This window comes from Juglans regia, chromosome 7, assembly GCF_001411555.2.
Source record: "Juglans regia cultivar Chandler chromosome 7, Walnut 2.0, whole genome shotgun sequence".
Taxonomy (NCBI): domain Eukaryota; kingdom Viridiplantae; phylum Streptophyta; class Magnoliopsida; order Fagales; family Juglandaceae; genus Juglans; species Juglans regia.
Genome location: NC_049907.1, coordinates 46825882 through 46839480, shown reverse-complemented (window position 1 = coordinate 46839480; position 13599 = coordinate 46825882). Strand labels below are relative to the sequence as shown.

Genomic DNA, 13599 nt, shown 5'->3' with positions numbered 1-13599 from the left:
TTCAAGTTTTGTAGCAGCGAAAAAAAAAGAGTACAATAATAGAGAAAACGAAATTATTGAAATCAGGATTGAAACTTTAAATAATTTAATGGATTTAAATCAAATTTGTAAGCTTTTTAGGCTCGAACTTTTTAGGTTAGTTGAGTTTAGGGGAGAGGATAAAATATTATTATAATTTTATTTTTTAATATTATTATTATTTAAAAATTTAAAAAAATTAAATTATTTATTATATTTTAGATTAAAATTTAAAAAAAATTATAATGATGAGTTGAGATAAATTTAATAATTAAAAATTATAACGATGAATTGAGATGAGTTTGATAATAAAAAATTATAATAATAAGTTGAGATGAATTATGATTATTTTTTTATGACATTTTTGCTCTCATCGTTTACGGTATCATAAGAGGAAAAAAATCTACACAATCTCCTACAATCTTACTATTTACACAATTTCCACACACCACACTTTTTTTAATTTTTATTATTATTTTCTTTATCACATAAGGGGTCCCCCTTGTTTTGTTTTCACTTATAACTATTAATCACACGTAATTCCACGTAATAACGTCGTGTCTTACATTATTTTATATTTGAGTAGTGATATATATTATTATATATATAATTTTATTTATAATACTCATTTTATTAATTTTTAATTTCGTAATTTTCTACGTATTAATATGCCTTCCCTAAAAATAAAAAAAATAGGATCAACAAGACAAATATAAGGATTTTAATATTTTCTACTTTTATTTATTGAATGTTTTGTGGAAGGCGATTTCCTTCATCTCAATCCCAGCGGGCCTAAAAATAACAATTAAGAAAACTAAAATCAAAGGCCCAGCTCAAAATGAATAAAGTCTCCAATCCGGCCCATTGGTGGACTCCTCTTAAACCCAATCTATATGAGGGAACGTGCTGCAGGAGATGTGACTTATCGATCAGAAAACTCTTCGTGTAGTGTCTAGCTCTTGAGTGTTTGCTCTTGTAGTGAGTATAATATACAAGGAATCCTCGATTTTTTATTGAGCTGAATCATTGTATATTTTATATATTTAGAACTAATATATTTTATTTATTTCATTACATTATTATTGATTTTAGATGAAAAAATAGTTAAAAAGAATAAATCCGAGTTATGATTTAAATTAATTTATAACATAGTTTATATTTAATTTTATAACTTATAATTTAATTGAAAAATATTTCTTTACATGCATAACATATTTTATTTTATTTTATTCTTTTTTAGTTTTTTTATTATATTTATTTATCTTTTCAATTCAAGAAATGCAAAAGAGAAAAGTAAAAAAAAGGACAAAAAGAAAAAAAGGCTGGGCGTAAAACGCAAGAGGCAAAGGAAAAGCTTCTCAAATGCATGCTATAACTCACACGGAAAAGAAGCAAAAACGAAAAAGAAAACTACTCACGCACGCAACGGAAGACGCATGTGGCACCGAGCAAACAGTTTCTTTTTCACTTGGCTTTTGCGTAAGAGCTACGGATTTTTTTTGGGTATTATTTTTAGACGGACGCACACGTAAAAGAGGAAAGAAGACAGCGCCGCTTGAAGAACTCTTTTGGAGTCCAATCGTCGTTTCAATATTCTCCTCTACTGCCTATTATCTCTATTTTTATTTATTTAGTTTGTTCTTTTTATTTCTTACATTTTATTTAATTTCAATTTATAATTTATAAAATATTTTTAAAATTTTTGGTTTAGAAGTTTTGATAATTTATTTACTTTTTATTTATTTTGTATTATTTATTTTTCTCACTTCTTCAAACTTTTATTTAAGAGTGATTATAATCGCTATAGATTGATTTTGAGAATTTGTGATTTGAGTACAAAGATGAATCTTAGAATCTTAATTTTGAAATTTTAAAATTTTCAATTCGTATTTTATCAATTACTTTCTAATCTAATTTAATTCTTAACTTAATTTTATTAATCTTTTAATTTCATTGCATATTAGATTGATTAAAACTCAATTAGGACTTAAATAATTTCAATTTTATTATTTAATTTTCAGATTAATTAAGATTGTTTAGTTTAGTTGATTCTTTATTTGTTAATTTCAATTTGTTAGTCTTTTATATTTCATTTCGACACTCAAAAATCTAAAAATATGAATCTAATCCATGACTAGTACCATTTTCATTCCCCGTTGCACTATTCCATTCATTGTACATACCATCATTTTTATTTTCTCTTTATGAATATTTTCACAATTTTAAACGAGTTTGATTTTAAGTAACTTTCCTGATGAGACGATCCAAGAATTTATTCCTAATTATTACGCGACATCCTCCTGCACTTGGGACAGCCTTTGTACTGCTCATTTTTTAGTGAGCTAATCCTCTGACAGGACAAACATCAACGGACCACCAAGGATCCTAGCGAGGAGAGAGAAATTAGAAAATCACGTCGCATTAATGGCACTATTACCTGAGCTACACGCCACATTAAATTTTTCAAATTCTTAAATAAAATATTAAAAAAATCAATTTTTTAAAATCACGAAACAGAAATCATATTAAAAAAATTTATTCTAACAAAATATTATTAAACTTTCAATTTTTATCTCATCTCATCTGTGTAACCAGACAAGTTTTAAAATAAACTCAGATTGACACTTGATTTTTTGTACTTTATAATAACAATAAAAAAATCTACTTATCTTTCATATATCACACATTATATGGTTTGTCATTTTTACCCTTATATTTAAACACACATATTAATGTGTAAAAAAAGTGAGTGTTTAAATAAAAAGACAAAAATAACAAATCATATGTTGATATATAGTGTGGGGATGATAAGTAACATAAATAATTTATTTTGCTTTATAATAAAAATAATTTTAGAATATAGAGTTTTGTTACTCATCATCCTACACATGACACTTGTTTTTATTTTAATTTTTTGTTTGTTTTATAAACTAATCGAGATTTTTTACTCATCATCCATACACCACATATTAACGGTATATAAACATGATGAAAACATGAAAGTGATTAAAACAGAAAATAGTTTAGCATTAGAAGATGCTATAACTACTTTAATATATGTATTAACCAAACACTTTATTGGTGATCCTGTTCAATTCAAAGAAAGAACCAATGATTTGTTGATTAATTTAAAATGTCCTCAATTATCTGATTTTCGTTTGTATAAATATGTATTTCTTACTAAAGTTATGATCATAAATGAGTAACTATCTTCACATATGATAGTTATTATGAGTAAACAATTAGAGCTCAAATATATCTTATTAATCTTATTATTAAAGAAGTAAAAGAAACCTCTTTACTTGTTTCCATTAGATTTCATCTCATCTAAAAACTATTTTTTCTAAAAATAAAAATGATTTATTAGAACAAATCTCTAATAAATTATAAAAATTAATTATTAGTAATACCACATTTATCTCAAAACAACCCCATACCAATGTATTAAATAAAATAGATTCTCCTGTATTATCTGATTATGAAATTAGTAATATTGAAAAATAATTATAATAATTAATTATTAATTTGAATTGGTCTAGTTTTAATTGGAATATTTTTTTAAGAAAATTATTTTCTATAAGTAATGTAATAAGGTAACATATATTATATAGTTACTATTAAAAGTATAATATAAGTATTATATTATACCAACTATATAACTATTATAAATTATAATAACTATATAAGTTTACGTTTAAAAAAATTATAAGTTTACATAATCTCTCTCTTTGTTGGGTATTTAATTTTTGTTGGCATTTTATATTCTTACGTCATGCATATTGAAATAGACGGGCCCTTCCCTGTCAGAATTCGAGATGCAGTTTACATTTCTTCAATCTTCTAGAGTTCCAACAGCGACAAGTAACCGGCGAGTTTTAGACCTTGGGAATGGAAAAATGGTCACCCCAAAATATCTTCCTTCAACACCTTTATTTTTTTCTCTGGGATCGTCAATGTCTGAATAAGGTCTCGTTTTCCCTTTTTCTGGTCCTGTCCGTTTCAGGTAACAATTTCATATATCGGGTTTCGGTTTCTGTTATTCTCTAACGTCACGAGGCAACGTGGTTTCAGATCTAGGCCTTCTGTTACTATCATCTTTGGAATTCTCCAGAGAGAAATCTGAATCATTATGTTCTGACCCTGTTAAACCGATTCAAATTTTATATCTTTCTGAACCTGTGATTATGCGCCCGTCGAATTGCATCTTTATTGCGTTTTGTTCTGGGAGTAGTGGTAGTTGTTGTTGTTTGTGGAATAATATTTGAGTTATTACATGAAATAGGATTTTTGTTGGGTTGTTTTTAAAAGAATAATCTGTTTGATATCATATATTCGTAGGAAGTTGTGTCCTCATCTGAACTCTAATTTTTAGTATAGTGATTGGTCCTATTGTTTATCGCCTATTTATTGCTTATTGCCTTTAACGTTTACGCTTCACTGACTTCTGAAGCGTAAATTAGCTGCTTCAAATGTGCTGTGTGAAAATTATGCGTGAATTTGTCTGAACTTTTGGGGACGAAGGCATTTAAAAAAAAAAAGGGCAAAATTGCGAATTTATATTCTCATGAATTCATTGAAGAAAATATGTCCCTAAACTCCAATCATATTACACAATTTTATTGATTGGAGTTTAGGGACATAATTTCAATTTTTTCTTATGCCTGATGATATCTGGAGCGTTTAGGTTGATATGTAACTTTTACTTATCCAAAAAATATCTGGAGAGTGTCAATTGAAAATAAGAACAATTCTTTCTCGTGGCATTTGGATGCTCCACTTGTTATCGTGGCCGTTTGATATATTTATAATCTCTTATTTGATGCTCCTCAGAACAACGTGCAATCTGTTTTCGAGTAATGTCAAAAGGGTGGAAAAATCGTGGCTGAAATCCTCAAATGCGGTTGTTCCATTAAAATTCAAATAAGTTTCAACAGTCAAATCTGATGTTTATTAAAAAATCAGGGGCAAAAATGTCTGCAACCATCTCCTAAGGCCTTTATTATTGCATTTTAGGAAGGTCTCTTCCCTGTATTCTGGACTAAAATCTTACATAATTGTGTTCGCCACATTTCCAGGTGGTTGTAATTGTGTCCTGTAGAGCCGGAAGGAAAAAGTAAGGTTGTGATGGATGATTTACCAGATGAGTTAGTTTGGAATATTTTGAGCAGGATCAAGAAAACCAATGACAGAAACTCTGTGTCTTTAGCATGTAAACGCCTTAATGAATTAGATAATGAACAGAGGCAATCTATTCGGGTTGGCTGTGGATTAGACCCTGCAAATGAAGCTTTGACTTCCCTATGCAGTAGGTTTCTGAACTTGGCAAGAGTGGAGATAACTTACTCTGGTTGGATGTCCAAACTAGGAAAGCAATTGGATGACCAAGGGCTTCTCATCCTTTCCAGTTGCTGCCCTTCTCTATCTGATCTCACCTTAAGCTACTGTACGTTTATCACTGATGTGGGTCTTCGTTACTTGGCTTCTTGCTCCAAGCTTTCCGCTTTGAAGTTGAATTTCACTCCCAGAATCACAGGTTGTGGCATTTTATCTCTTGTCGTGGGCTGCAGAAATCTAACCATTCTCCACCTTGTCAGATGCCTGAATATTACCAGTGTTGAGTGGCTTGAATATCTAGGCAAGCTTGAAAGACTTGAGGACCTTTCAATTAAGAACTGCAGAGCAATTGGGGAGGATGACTTGATTAAGCTAGGTCCTGGCTGGCAGAAACTAAAAAGGTTGCAATTTGAGGTGGATGCTAATTACAGATATATGAAGGTTTCTGATAACTTAGCTGTGGTTCGATGGCAAAAGCAGGGGTACCCATGCGAAAACCTGCTGGAGCTTAGCATGGTGAATTGCATCATCAGCCCAGGGAGAGGTCTTGCTTGTGTGCTGGGGAAGTGTAAGAACTTGGAGAAGATTCACTTGGATATGTGTGTTGGGGTAAGGGACTGCGACATTATTGGCTTAGCCCAAAGATCTAGTAATCTTCGATTCATTTCATTGCGAGTTCCGTCTGATTTCTCACTGCCTCTTTTGTTGAACAATCCTTTGAGACTGACAGATGAGAGTTTAAAAGCTGTGGCTCAGAGCTGTTCGATGCTTGAATCAGTGAGGATATCTTTTTCAGATGGAGAGTTTCCTTCATTTTCTTCATTTACATTAAATGGAATGCTTACATTGATACAAATGTGCCCTGTTCGTGAACTTGCTCTTGACCATGTTTATTCATTCAATGATTTTGGAATGGAGGCTCTTTGCTCAGCTCAGTATCTTGAAACGCTGGAGCTTGTAAGATGCCAAGAGATTAGTGATGAGGGACTGCAGCTTGTGGGTCAGTTTCCTCGATTATCCATTCTAAGATTAAAGAAGTGTTTGGGGATTTCTGAAGATGGCTTAAAGCCACTTGTGGGGTCATACAAATTGGAATTGCTGGTTGTGGAAGATTGTCCTCATATTTCTGAAAGAGGTGTTCAGGGAGCTGCAAAATCAATATCTTTCAGGCAGGACCTTTCATGGATGTACTGATCCTGTTCTGGGCTCTCAAGCATTATTTAACCTAGTTTGTTTGGTTTGTGAATGTAAAATATATAGTTTCTGTAAAAGTGAGTCATTTTATACAATATTTGTATAAAATTGGTTGTTGTGCAGTGAGTTTGCCAATGCTGACTATCATGATGCTTATTATACTTAGCTCGTCTTTTGGAGTCTAAACTTTAAAAGCCTTGTGCAGGAACAGACACTGCAAACTTGTAGGAGCATTTATTTATTTTTAACCTGAATCTTATGGTAATAAATTCAGGGCATATTCAGCAACAAATAATAATATTAAAAATAAATCAAAAGGTAAAAGATTAATGACCTGAGATGAGATAATGTGGAGTAACTTTGTAAATTGAATTGTGCAGAATGAATTGCATCAGATGCGTGGCCCATCTTCGTAGGAAATGAAAAACAAGCATATAATCTTTGAGTGCTGCTTTCCTTCCCTATTGCTTTTTTCGCGAGCACAAGGAAAAAAAATGGTATCTATTTCATGTTGAGGCCTGTTTATCATGAAAAATGAAATAACGTTGTTAAAATGATCCCAAGGGATCATAAAGGAGGAGGGTTTTTATTCTGATGAATTTTATTATGCATAACATTTCTTCGTGGCTGGTTGATCAGCCATGTGGCAAAGAGTCCTTTTTGGAAGTCGACTAACAACGTACGAGAAAATCCCTCCTCCAATCCAATCTATTAAAATTACCATTTATTACTGCATATCCTCCACATTAGGATATTGACACATGCTCAAAGCTCACATTAAAATAATGTATTTACAAAATCTAGTTTGGAAACTTGATAAAAGCACATCCAGAAAGGATACACATATGTGAGCCACTGCTCATATTTTCGTTTTTTTTTTTTTCAGAAGAAAGATAAAAGTGGATTCCACTAGCTCAGCTTTCCTTTTACTCCCGTATAGTTTCCGAAGATCCTCAGCTTTTTCGGCTGTTATTAACCTTCTTTCCCTCGTTAGTGCTGCTGCTCGAAGAGGTCTCCTCCATTGGTATTGGCAAAACAGTGCCATCCTTAATTTCACTTGACAATGATAACTCCTCCATCGTCTTCCCAGCTTCAAGGAATACCATCAGATCTCTAAGCTGCAAATATGTGGAAAATCAAACGATTCCCATTAATTTATATGCATGTTTTTGTCTTCAGATCTTTTGTTCGGCCCAAGTTTTAGGTGCTGGGAAACCAGCTAGAGGTCAAACATGTCAAGGTTTTAAAAAGCGGTGTCCAGGGAAAAATAAACAGATTTGGAAATGGTATATTACCTGTTCTTCCGAGTCTCGTATTTTATCATCTTTCAGTTTCAAAGCCTTTTTCCCTCTGTAAAGTAACAAACTCGTATTAGAGCTAAATTTATGCATCTTTCGTGGTCATATTTAGTAAGGTATCTTAAACTTAAGAGGCAATCGAATTCCACGGGAAGAAAGAAGTGAAGCAGTAAAGCTAAAGCTCCAACAAAGTTACGAGGCAGAGGACATGGATGCAAAATACAATGGTCCTTGAAACTAGTTAATTCCAAATCATTTTATATGGCACTCCCATACTGATATCCATAATGACAGTCTTCATAATCTAGCTTAATCACGACAAAATATAATTACGCATAAAATTAAAAACTCCATATTAACCAATATGCACAACGTGGTACAGCCAAGCATACATGCATGGAGAAAACACATACAAATGTAATGTCAAGCATTCTGACCTTATTCTTACTGAGAAATAACACAAAAGTAAATTCAACATATCCATACCCATGATCAAACCAATAAGCATAACATGAACTCCTAAGCATACAACTATACATGTATGCTTAAATCTAGTTAACAATAGATTAGCTTAGCATCACTTCATGCCACTCAATCGTTTATTTATTTGACTAAAATGACTTTTTGTATGGGTAAAATATTAAACTAGAACAACTTAGCTCCATTTTGAGCCACTAAATAGTTGGGATGATGAGATTAAAGTATCTTAGCAAAATAGTCTATCGTGTCATTTACCTTTCTTCTATTTCAAGTATCTTTGCTTTCCAAATCTCCTGATTTTTCAAAAGACTCTCATTAAGCTGCATCCAAACACAAATAGTTAACTTATGACAAAAAAAAAAAATTGTTAGCCAAGAGGCAAAACTAAGCATAAGAGAAGTTATATCATTGAATGATAAATTATTTCTGCATCCAATGACAAATCAATTAACGAGACATTAATACTTACATCATCAAGAATTTCCTTTTCTTTAACACATCTATCCAGCTTAGCCTGCATCTTCTGAAGTTTTTGACCGACAGCCTTGTCCACAGCTTTAGAAATTTCTCTTTCAGTTTCTTCTTTGACATCTTGCAGTAGGGACTCAAAGTACTATGAAGAAAACAGGGGTTACTGATCTCGAATAAGCAGCCTAAAAAAATCCTAAACGCTTAAGGCTCGGTTTGGATAGTGAGATGAGATGATCTGTGAATAGTAGTGAAATTGTTTGAATTAAGATGTTTTATGGAGTTTTGGGAAAGGAGAAAGAAAAAGTTGAATAAAAATATTATAAAGTTAAAATATTGTTAGAACATAATTTTTTTAAATATTATTTTTGTTTTAGGATTTGAAAAAGTTGAATTGTTTTTTGTATTTTGTTTGAAAATTTGAAAAAATTTTAATGATTAGATGAAAAAGTTGAAAAGTTAAAAAGTTGAAAAGTTAAAATTGAAAAGTGTTTGTGTTTGTGGTGTTTGAATATTGAGATGAGATGGGAGGTTGTTGCTATCCTAACCAGGCCTAAGACTGTTTACACTGCCAATTCCCTATAATGGACTAAACCAAAGAATCAGAAGAGATTCACCAGATGATAAAATGAATGTCAAACTCCATCGAAGTACGAACTGAAAGGTTTTTATAATACAATATTGGGCGCAGCAGCAAAACTCATTTTCCTTTTCAGGGTAAAGTGGATGCACTTACTAATTTTTGATTCTCAAGTTGAGTGGCAAGCAATTCGTTGTATTCATTAACAATCTGCACATAACATTTCATAATCAGTATTTCAAATAATAAGAAACAAAGTGGGCCTGAAAACAAAAGAACATTTTAATATCAAAGAATTCCTTTACAGCTTCCACTTTACTGTTCAAAAGGGCCTCGCTAAGTCCAGAATCTGTGGATTCACAACTTCCACACGCATCACTATCAAGGGCGCAGTGGGCATTCAACTCAACCAACTTTCCATCAGTTTTGGACTGAATCAGTCGGTGAACATAGTTGTCACCCACATAATCCCACACTCGTTGTGTTTCCACTTCGAGAGAATAGCAATGCTGTGTTTCTTTCCAATGTACTATGGCATGCCCTCCTTCATACCTACATTAAAATTTTGGGTAAGGAATTGCAGAAACACATGAAACTGACAATAAGGGGAAATCACATTGTTCAAGTTATTTTTTTTTTTTTTCAGGACAGAAAGCATTGAAGGGAAGAATATAATTACCTCCCACAGCCAACAAAGCCACAGATAACACAAATCCAGAGATTCTCAGAAGTTTGACAAACAGAACATATTGATTTTTCAGGCTGCTGCTGACAATACCGGCAAACCTGAAATAAAAAGTGGAAGCCAATTACTCCCAAAAGTTGACAATGCAAATTTTTGACAGAGCAGTCCTTATATATAACCAATAACGTTACTACTGTAGCAGATGAATAAAAGACATAAAAACGTAAAAAATATTATTTGCAATAAAAGCTACAAACTATTTTTTGAAGTGAAGATTTTATAAAAAAACTCAAAATGCATAGCCTGAGTACACAAAAAGTACACAAGAGGAACACCTAATTAGGATATAAATAAGACAAGCTTGGACTAAAAAAAGCAAGACACTTAGGATCTGTTAGAAAATTCTAGATTCAATTCAGTTACCAAACTACCCCCCTCTATTCATGAGTTGAAGAAAATTACTCATCCACCCCTCACTTAAAAATAGCAATAATTTATAAAATACAAACCCAAACTAAAAAATAATCTGAAACTATAATTTTATGACTCTTGCTTTAATCAGACTTCACATGTTGGCGCCACATATGAAAAGTTCAAGTTGTAGAAATTGAAAATTGTGCTAAATACAGCAACTTGACTCTTGACCCATGGATGCATCAGGTGGGGTAAATAAAATGAGAAAAAAGTAGTTGACCGGGAGCTTTGGAATGGGGTTAGCAATTGGGAGTGAGATCTTGCATACTTTTTATAGGTTGTGGTGGACATGAAAACTGATTTGGAGATGATTGTGTATGATTGTGCCAATGGAAATCTTGCAGCATTGCTCCCATCTCCAGTCAACAGAAAAACTATAGCAGCAGTGCAAACATCTTTTGGACTCAACTAATTACGTGCTAATAGATTAGGAAGTTAACCTTCCCTAATCTAGATTAACTTAGCAAGACCCATATATTTTTTTTTACATGTATATGCAGGACAAATGTACACGCCCATACAGAGAATATAGAACCACAAATGAAAAACTTACCGGACAAGAAGAATCCGTCCACATTGAGATACAAGAGCAGTGAAAAGAATGATTACAGATGGTTGTGAGAATGCCACTCATGTCTTGGTCTAATCTCTCTGCAAAATGAGGCACAGATAAGAAGTATACAATCACAAAGGCAGATGTAAAAAATAAGCCATAATCCTGTGCAAGCAATTTTCACTTATTAGAAACACAATGTTTCCGGTGACTGCCAAGGTAAAAATGTCAAAAAACCGTGTACTTAAAAATTGAAAATAAAAAATAAAAGAAGTGGAAACAAGGAAAAGATTTAAGGATGAAAACGATGATCAAGAACAATAACTGGGCTACCAGGTTAAACGTCAACAAGGCTAACATGGCACATTATCTCCAAAACTTAAAAATAAAATTGAAAAGGAAAGCTATAGCTGCAGCCAGACTTGGGTCCTGGCAATTCAGTGCAATGCCTCAGTCATAGTGTACAACCAGGTATGTTTTGAATCTCAGGAAAAAACAAAGACAAGAAGAGTCCAGCTGTTTGCAATTTTGAACTCCGTGACTAAAAATCCATTTAAACTTTCCCAAATTTGAAAATCATGGTAAAAAACTAGAACATTTTATGTTCACAACACCTCATCTTTTCTGAGAGTGGAGTATATATCCTTGTCTCCGGAACATTCTACAAAACAAGTCTCACTTTCATTGTTCAATAGAATATCTGCCAAAAAAAAAACTATTTCAACTAGGCATCTATCAAAGATGTATGTTCTGGTGCATCCTCCCAAAATAAATGAGAATATAAATATCATACTTAAACAAGCACCCCAAAATTAATGAAAATTAATTTCTAGGATAGATGATGGCTATTCTTCATTTTGCTCTAGCACTGATCAACTGGAGCAACACGTTTCTAAATGAAGCCACTTAGATTCGGTACAAAGTAATAGCCACCATATGTCACACTAAAAACTCTTCCCGTTATTCCTTAAAAGGGATAGTAGAAATATAATAAGGAAGTTTAAACCGTTGCTTTTCTACAAGCATTTTGTCTCTCATCTAAAAAGCTTTTACCAGCTGTGTGCTCATGAAGTGCTGAATGAAGATTAAACCTACGATTCCATCACACACTACGCAAAGGAATAAAATTACAGAAGTAAAAAGAGTTATGTACCAAGACAAACTGGACAAGCAGGCTGATCAGTTGAGCTTGCAGGGGTTGCCTGCTCATGTTCAATAGAGCCTGTGTACTGGACATCCACTGTGAAAAGCACACAGCAAACCTCTGCCTAAATTTGAATTAAATGTAAAACAACAAATAATAACATCATTATTACGATTAAGATGGTATCCTTGACCCATCATTTGTGAACAATTATATAATTCGCCAACTCACTAGACGTAAAGATATTTATTGAAAGCAAACCAAACCTCTAGGGATGAAAATCGCCTCCCATTGAAATGCCTGTAGAAATTATCGGTGGACTCCTGACTATCAAACCTAATCAAAATACTGTATCGATCCTCCATTCCATCATTTCTGAACCTCAAACAAAATAGACACAGAATAAAGAGGAAATCCAATGACATAAATAAATAAAACAACAAAGGAAAATAATTTGCAGTTCAGAATTTGAACCTGACAATTCTCATCTCTAAGATATGATTAATGAATGAACCACAGAACTGGCAGAAATCTGCATATGTCATATAATTTGGAACTCCGAGAACGCAAACAAGAGGCTTCCTTCCAACCTAAAAAGCAAGATGAACATCAACCTCAACAAATCTGGAAGTTCAGTTTTAACTAAAAATTCAAACTCCAGTCTTCGAAACGCAAATCACTCAAGTTGAGCTTCTACCATGGTTTTTTCAGACTCTCAAGAAAATGTTGCATAGAAACGAACTCTATTTTAATATTTGAAAGTTTCCAATATATTCCATTTGAAGCTTTCAATATAAAGGTCTAAAGTTTTCCATCGATATTTCCAAAAATGCTAGCCTGAAATATTTTAAAGATCTATTTCTTTTTAACTGTGATTTACAGCTGATATACAAAAGAACAATAATTCTTTAGTTATAACACAAGCAAACAAAATTCACTAATTCCTTAGCCTTTCCTTTTCTACATAATAAAATCCTATGCGAATCTGTTTTTCTAGGCGAGAATTTGAAACCAAACTTCATGCAGAAGTATAAGCTTACGGGGAGATCGGAGGAGGAGGAGGAGGAAACGGCGTCGTTGCGATAGAGGTGCATGACGCCGCGAGTCTCCTCGATCCTAGGGTTTCCGGAGGAGAAAGGAAAGGCCTGAGTTAGAGCGGAGAGCGAGAAGGAAGAAGAAGAGGAAGAGGAAGAGGAGGTGGAATCGCCTGAGATCATCGCCGGTGGTGATCGGAAGACGTCGTCGCTCGAGGGTCCGGCTGCTCCTACGCTGGAACTCGTAGACATGGATAAGTTTTTTGGGTGCACGTCCGACGGAAGGTAAAGAAAGCTCACAGTATAGGCATACGAGTATATATACAATAGTCCGCAA

General features: G+C 33.0%; 2 protein-coding genes across 2 annotated transcripts; one reads left to right on the top strand and one right to left on the bottom strand.

Moving 5' to 3' along the window:
* The first annotated feature begins 3755 nt into the window (after nucleotides 1-3755).
* Nucleotides 3756-6681, top strand: LOC109008624 (F-box/LRR-repeat protein 14). The gene is made up of 2 exons (XM_018988794.2): nucleotides 3756-4021; nucleotides 5094-6681. Exon 2 carries the CDS (start codon nucleotides 5143-5145, stop codon nucleotides 6544-6546), a length of 1404 nt encoding a protein of 467 aa, XP_018844339.2. The 5' UTR covers nucleotides 3756-4021; nucleotides 5094-5142; the 3' UTR covers nucleotides 6547-6681.
* Nucleotides 6682-7243: 562 nt separating this feature from the next.
* Nucleotides 7244-13599, bottom strand: LOC109008623 (BRAP2 RING ZnF UBP domain-containing protein 2). Its single transcript, XM_018988792.2, has 12 exons — nucleotides 13269-13599; nucleotides 12703-12818; nucleotides 12495-12603; nucleotides 12238-12352; nucleotides 11085-11182; nucleotides 10052-10158; nucleotides 9678-9924; nucleotides 9529-9582; nucleotides 8794-8937; nucleotides 8580-8644; nucleotides 7842-7896; nucleotides 7244-7664 (listed from the first exon to the last, which is right to left on the bottom strand). Exons 1-12 carry the CDS (start codon nucleotides 13512-13514, stop codon nucleotides 7500-7502), a joined length of 1521 nt encoding a protein of 506 aa, XP_018844337.2. The 5' UTR covers nucleotides 13515-13599; the 3' UTR covers nucleotides 7244-7499.

What these genes read in the sequence shown, in the direction of transcription:
- LOC109008623 (XM_018988792.2), bottom strand. Translation starts at nt 13,514, where the DNA reads ATGTCTACGAGTTCCAGCGTAGGAGCAGCCGGACCCTCGAGCGACGAC. An exon ending in GGACGGATTCTTCTTGTCCG is followed by an intron (nt 10,159 to 11,084) that starts GTAAGTTTTTCA and finishes TTTTTATTTCAG; the next exon opens with GTTTGCCGGTATTGTCAGCA. An exon ending in AAAAGGAAATTCTTGATGAT is followed by an intron (nt 8,645 to 8,793) that starts GTAAGTATTAAT and finishes GTTTGGATGCAG; the next exon opens with CTTAATGAGAGTCTTTTGAA.
- LOC109008624 (XM_018988794.2), top strand. Translation starts at nt 5,143, where the DNA reads ATGGATGATTTACCAGATGAGTTAGTTTGGAATATTTTGAGCAGGATC.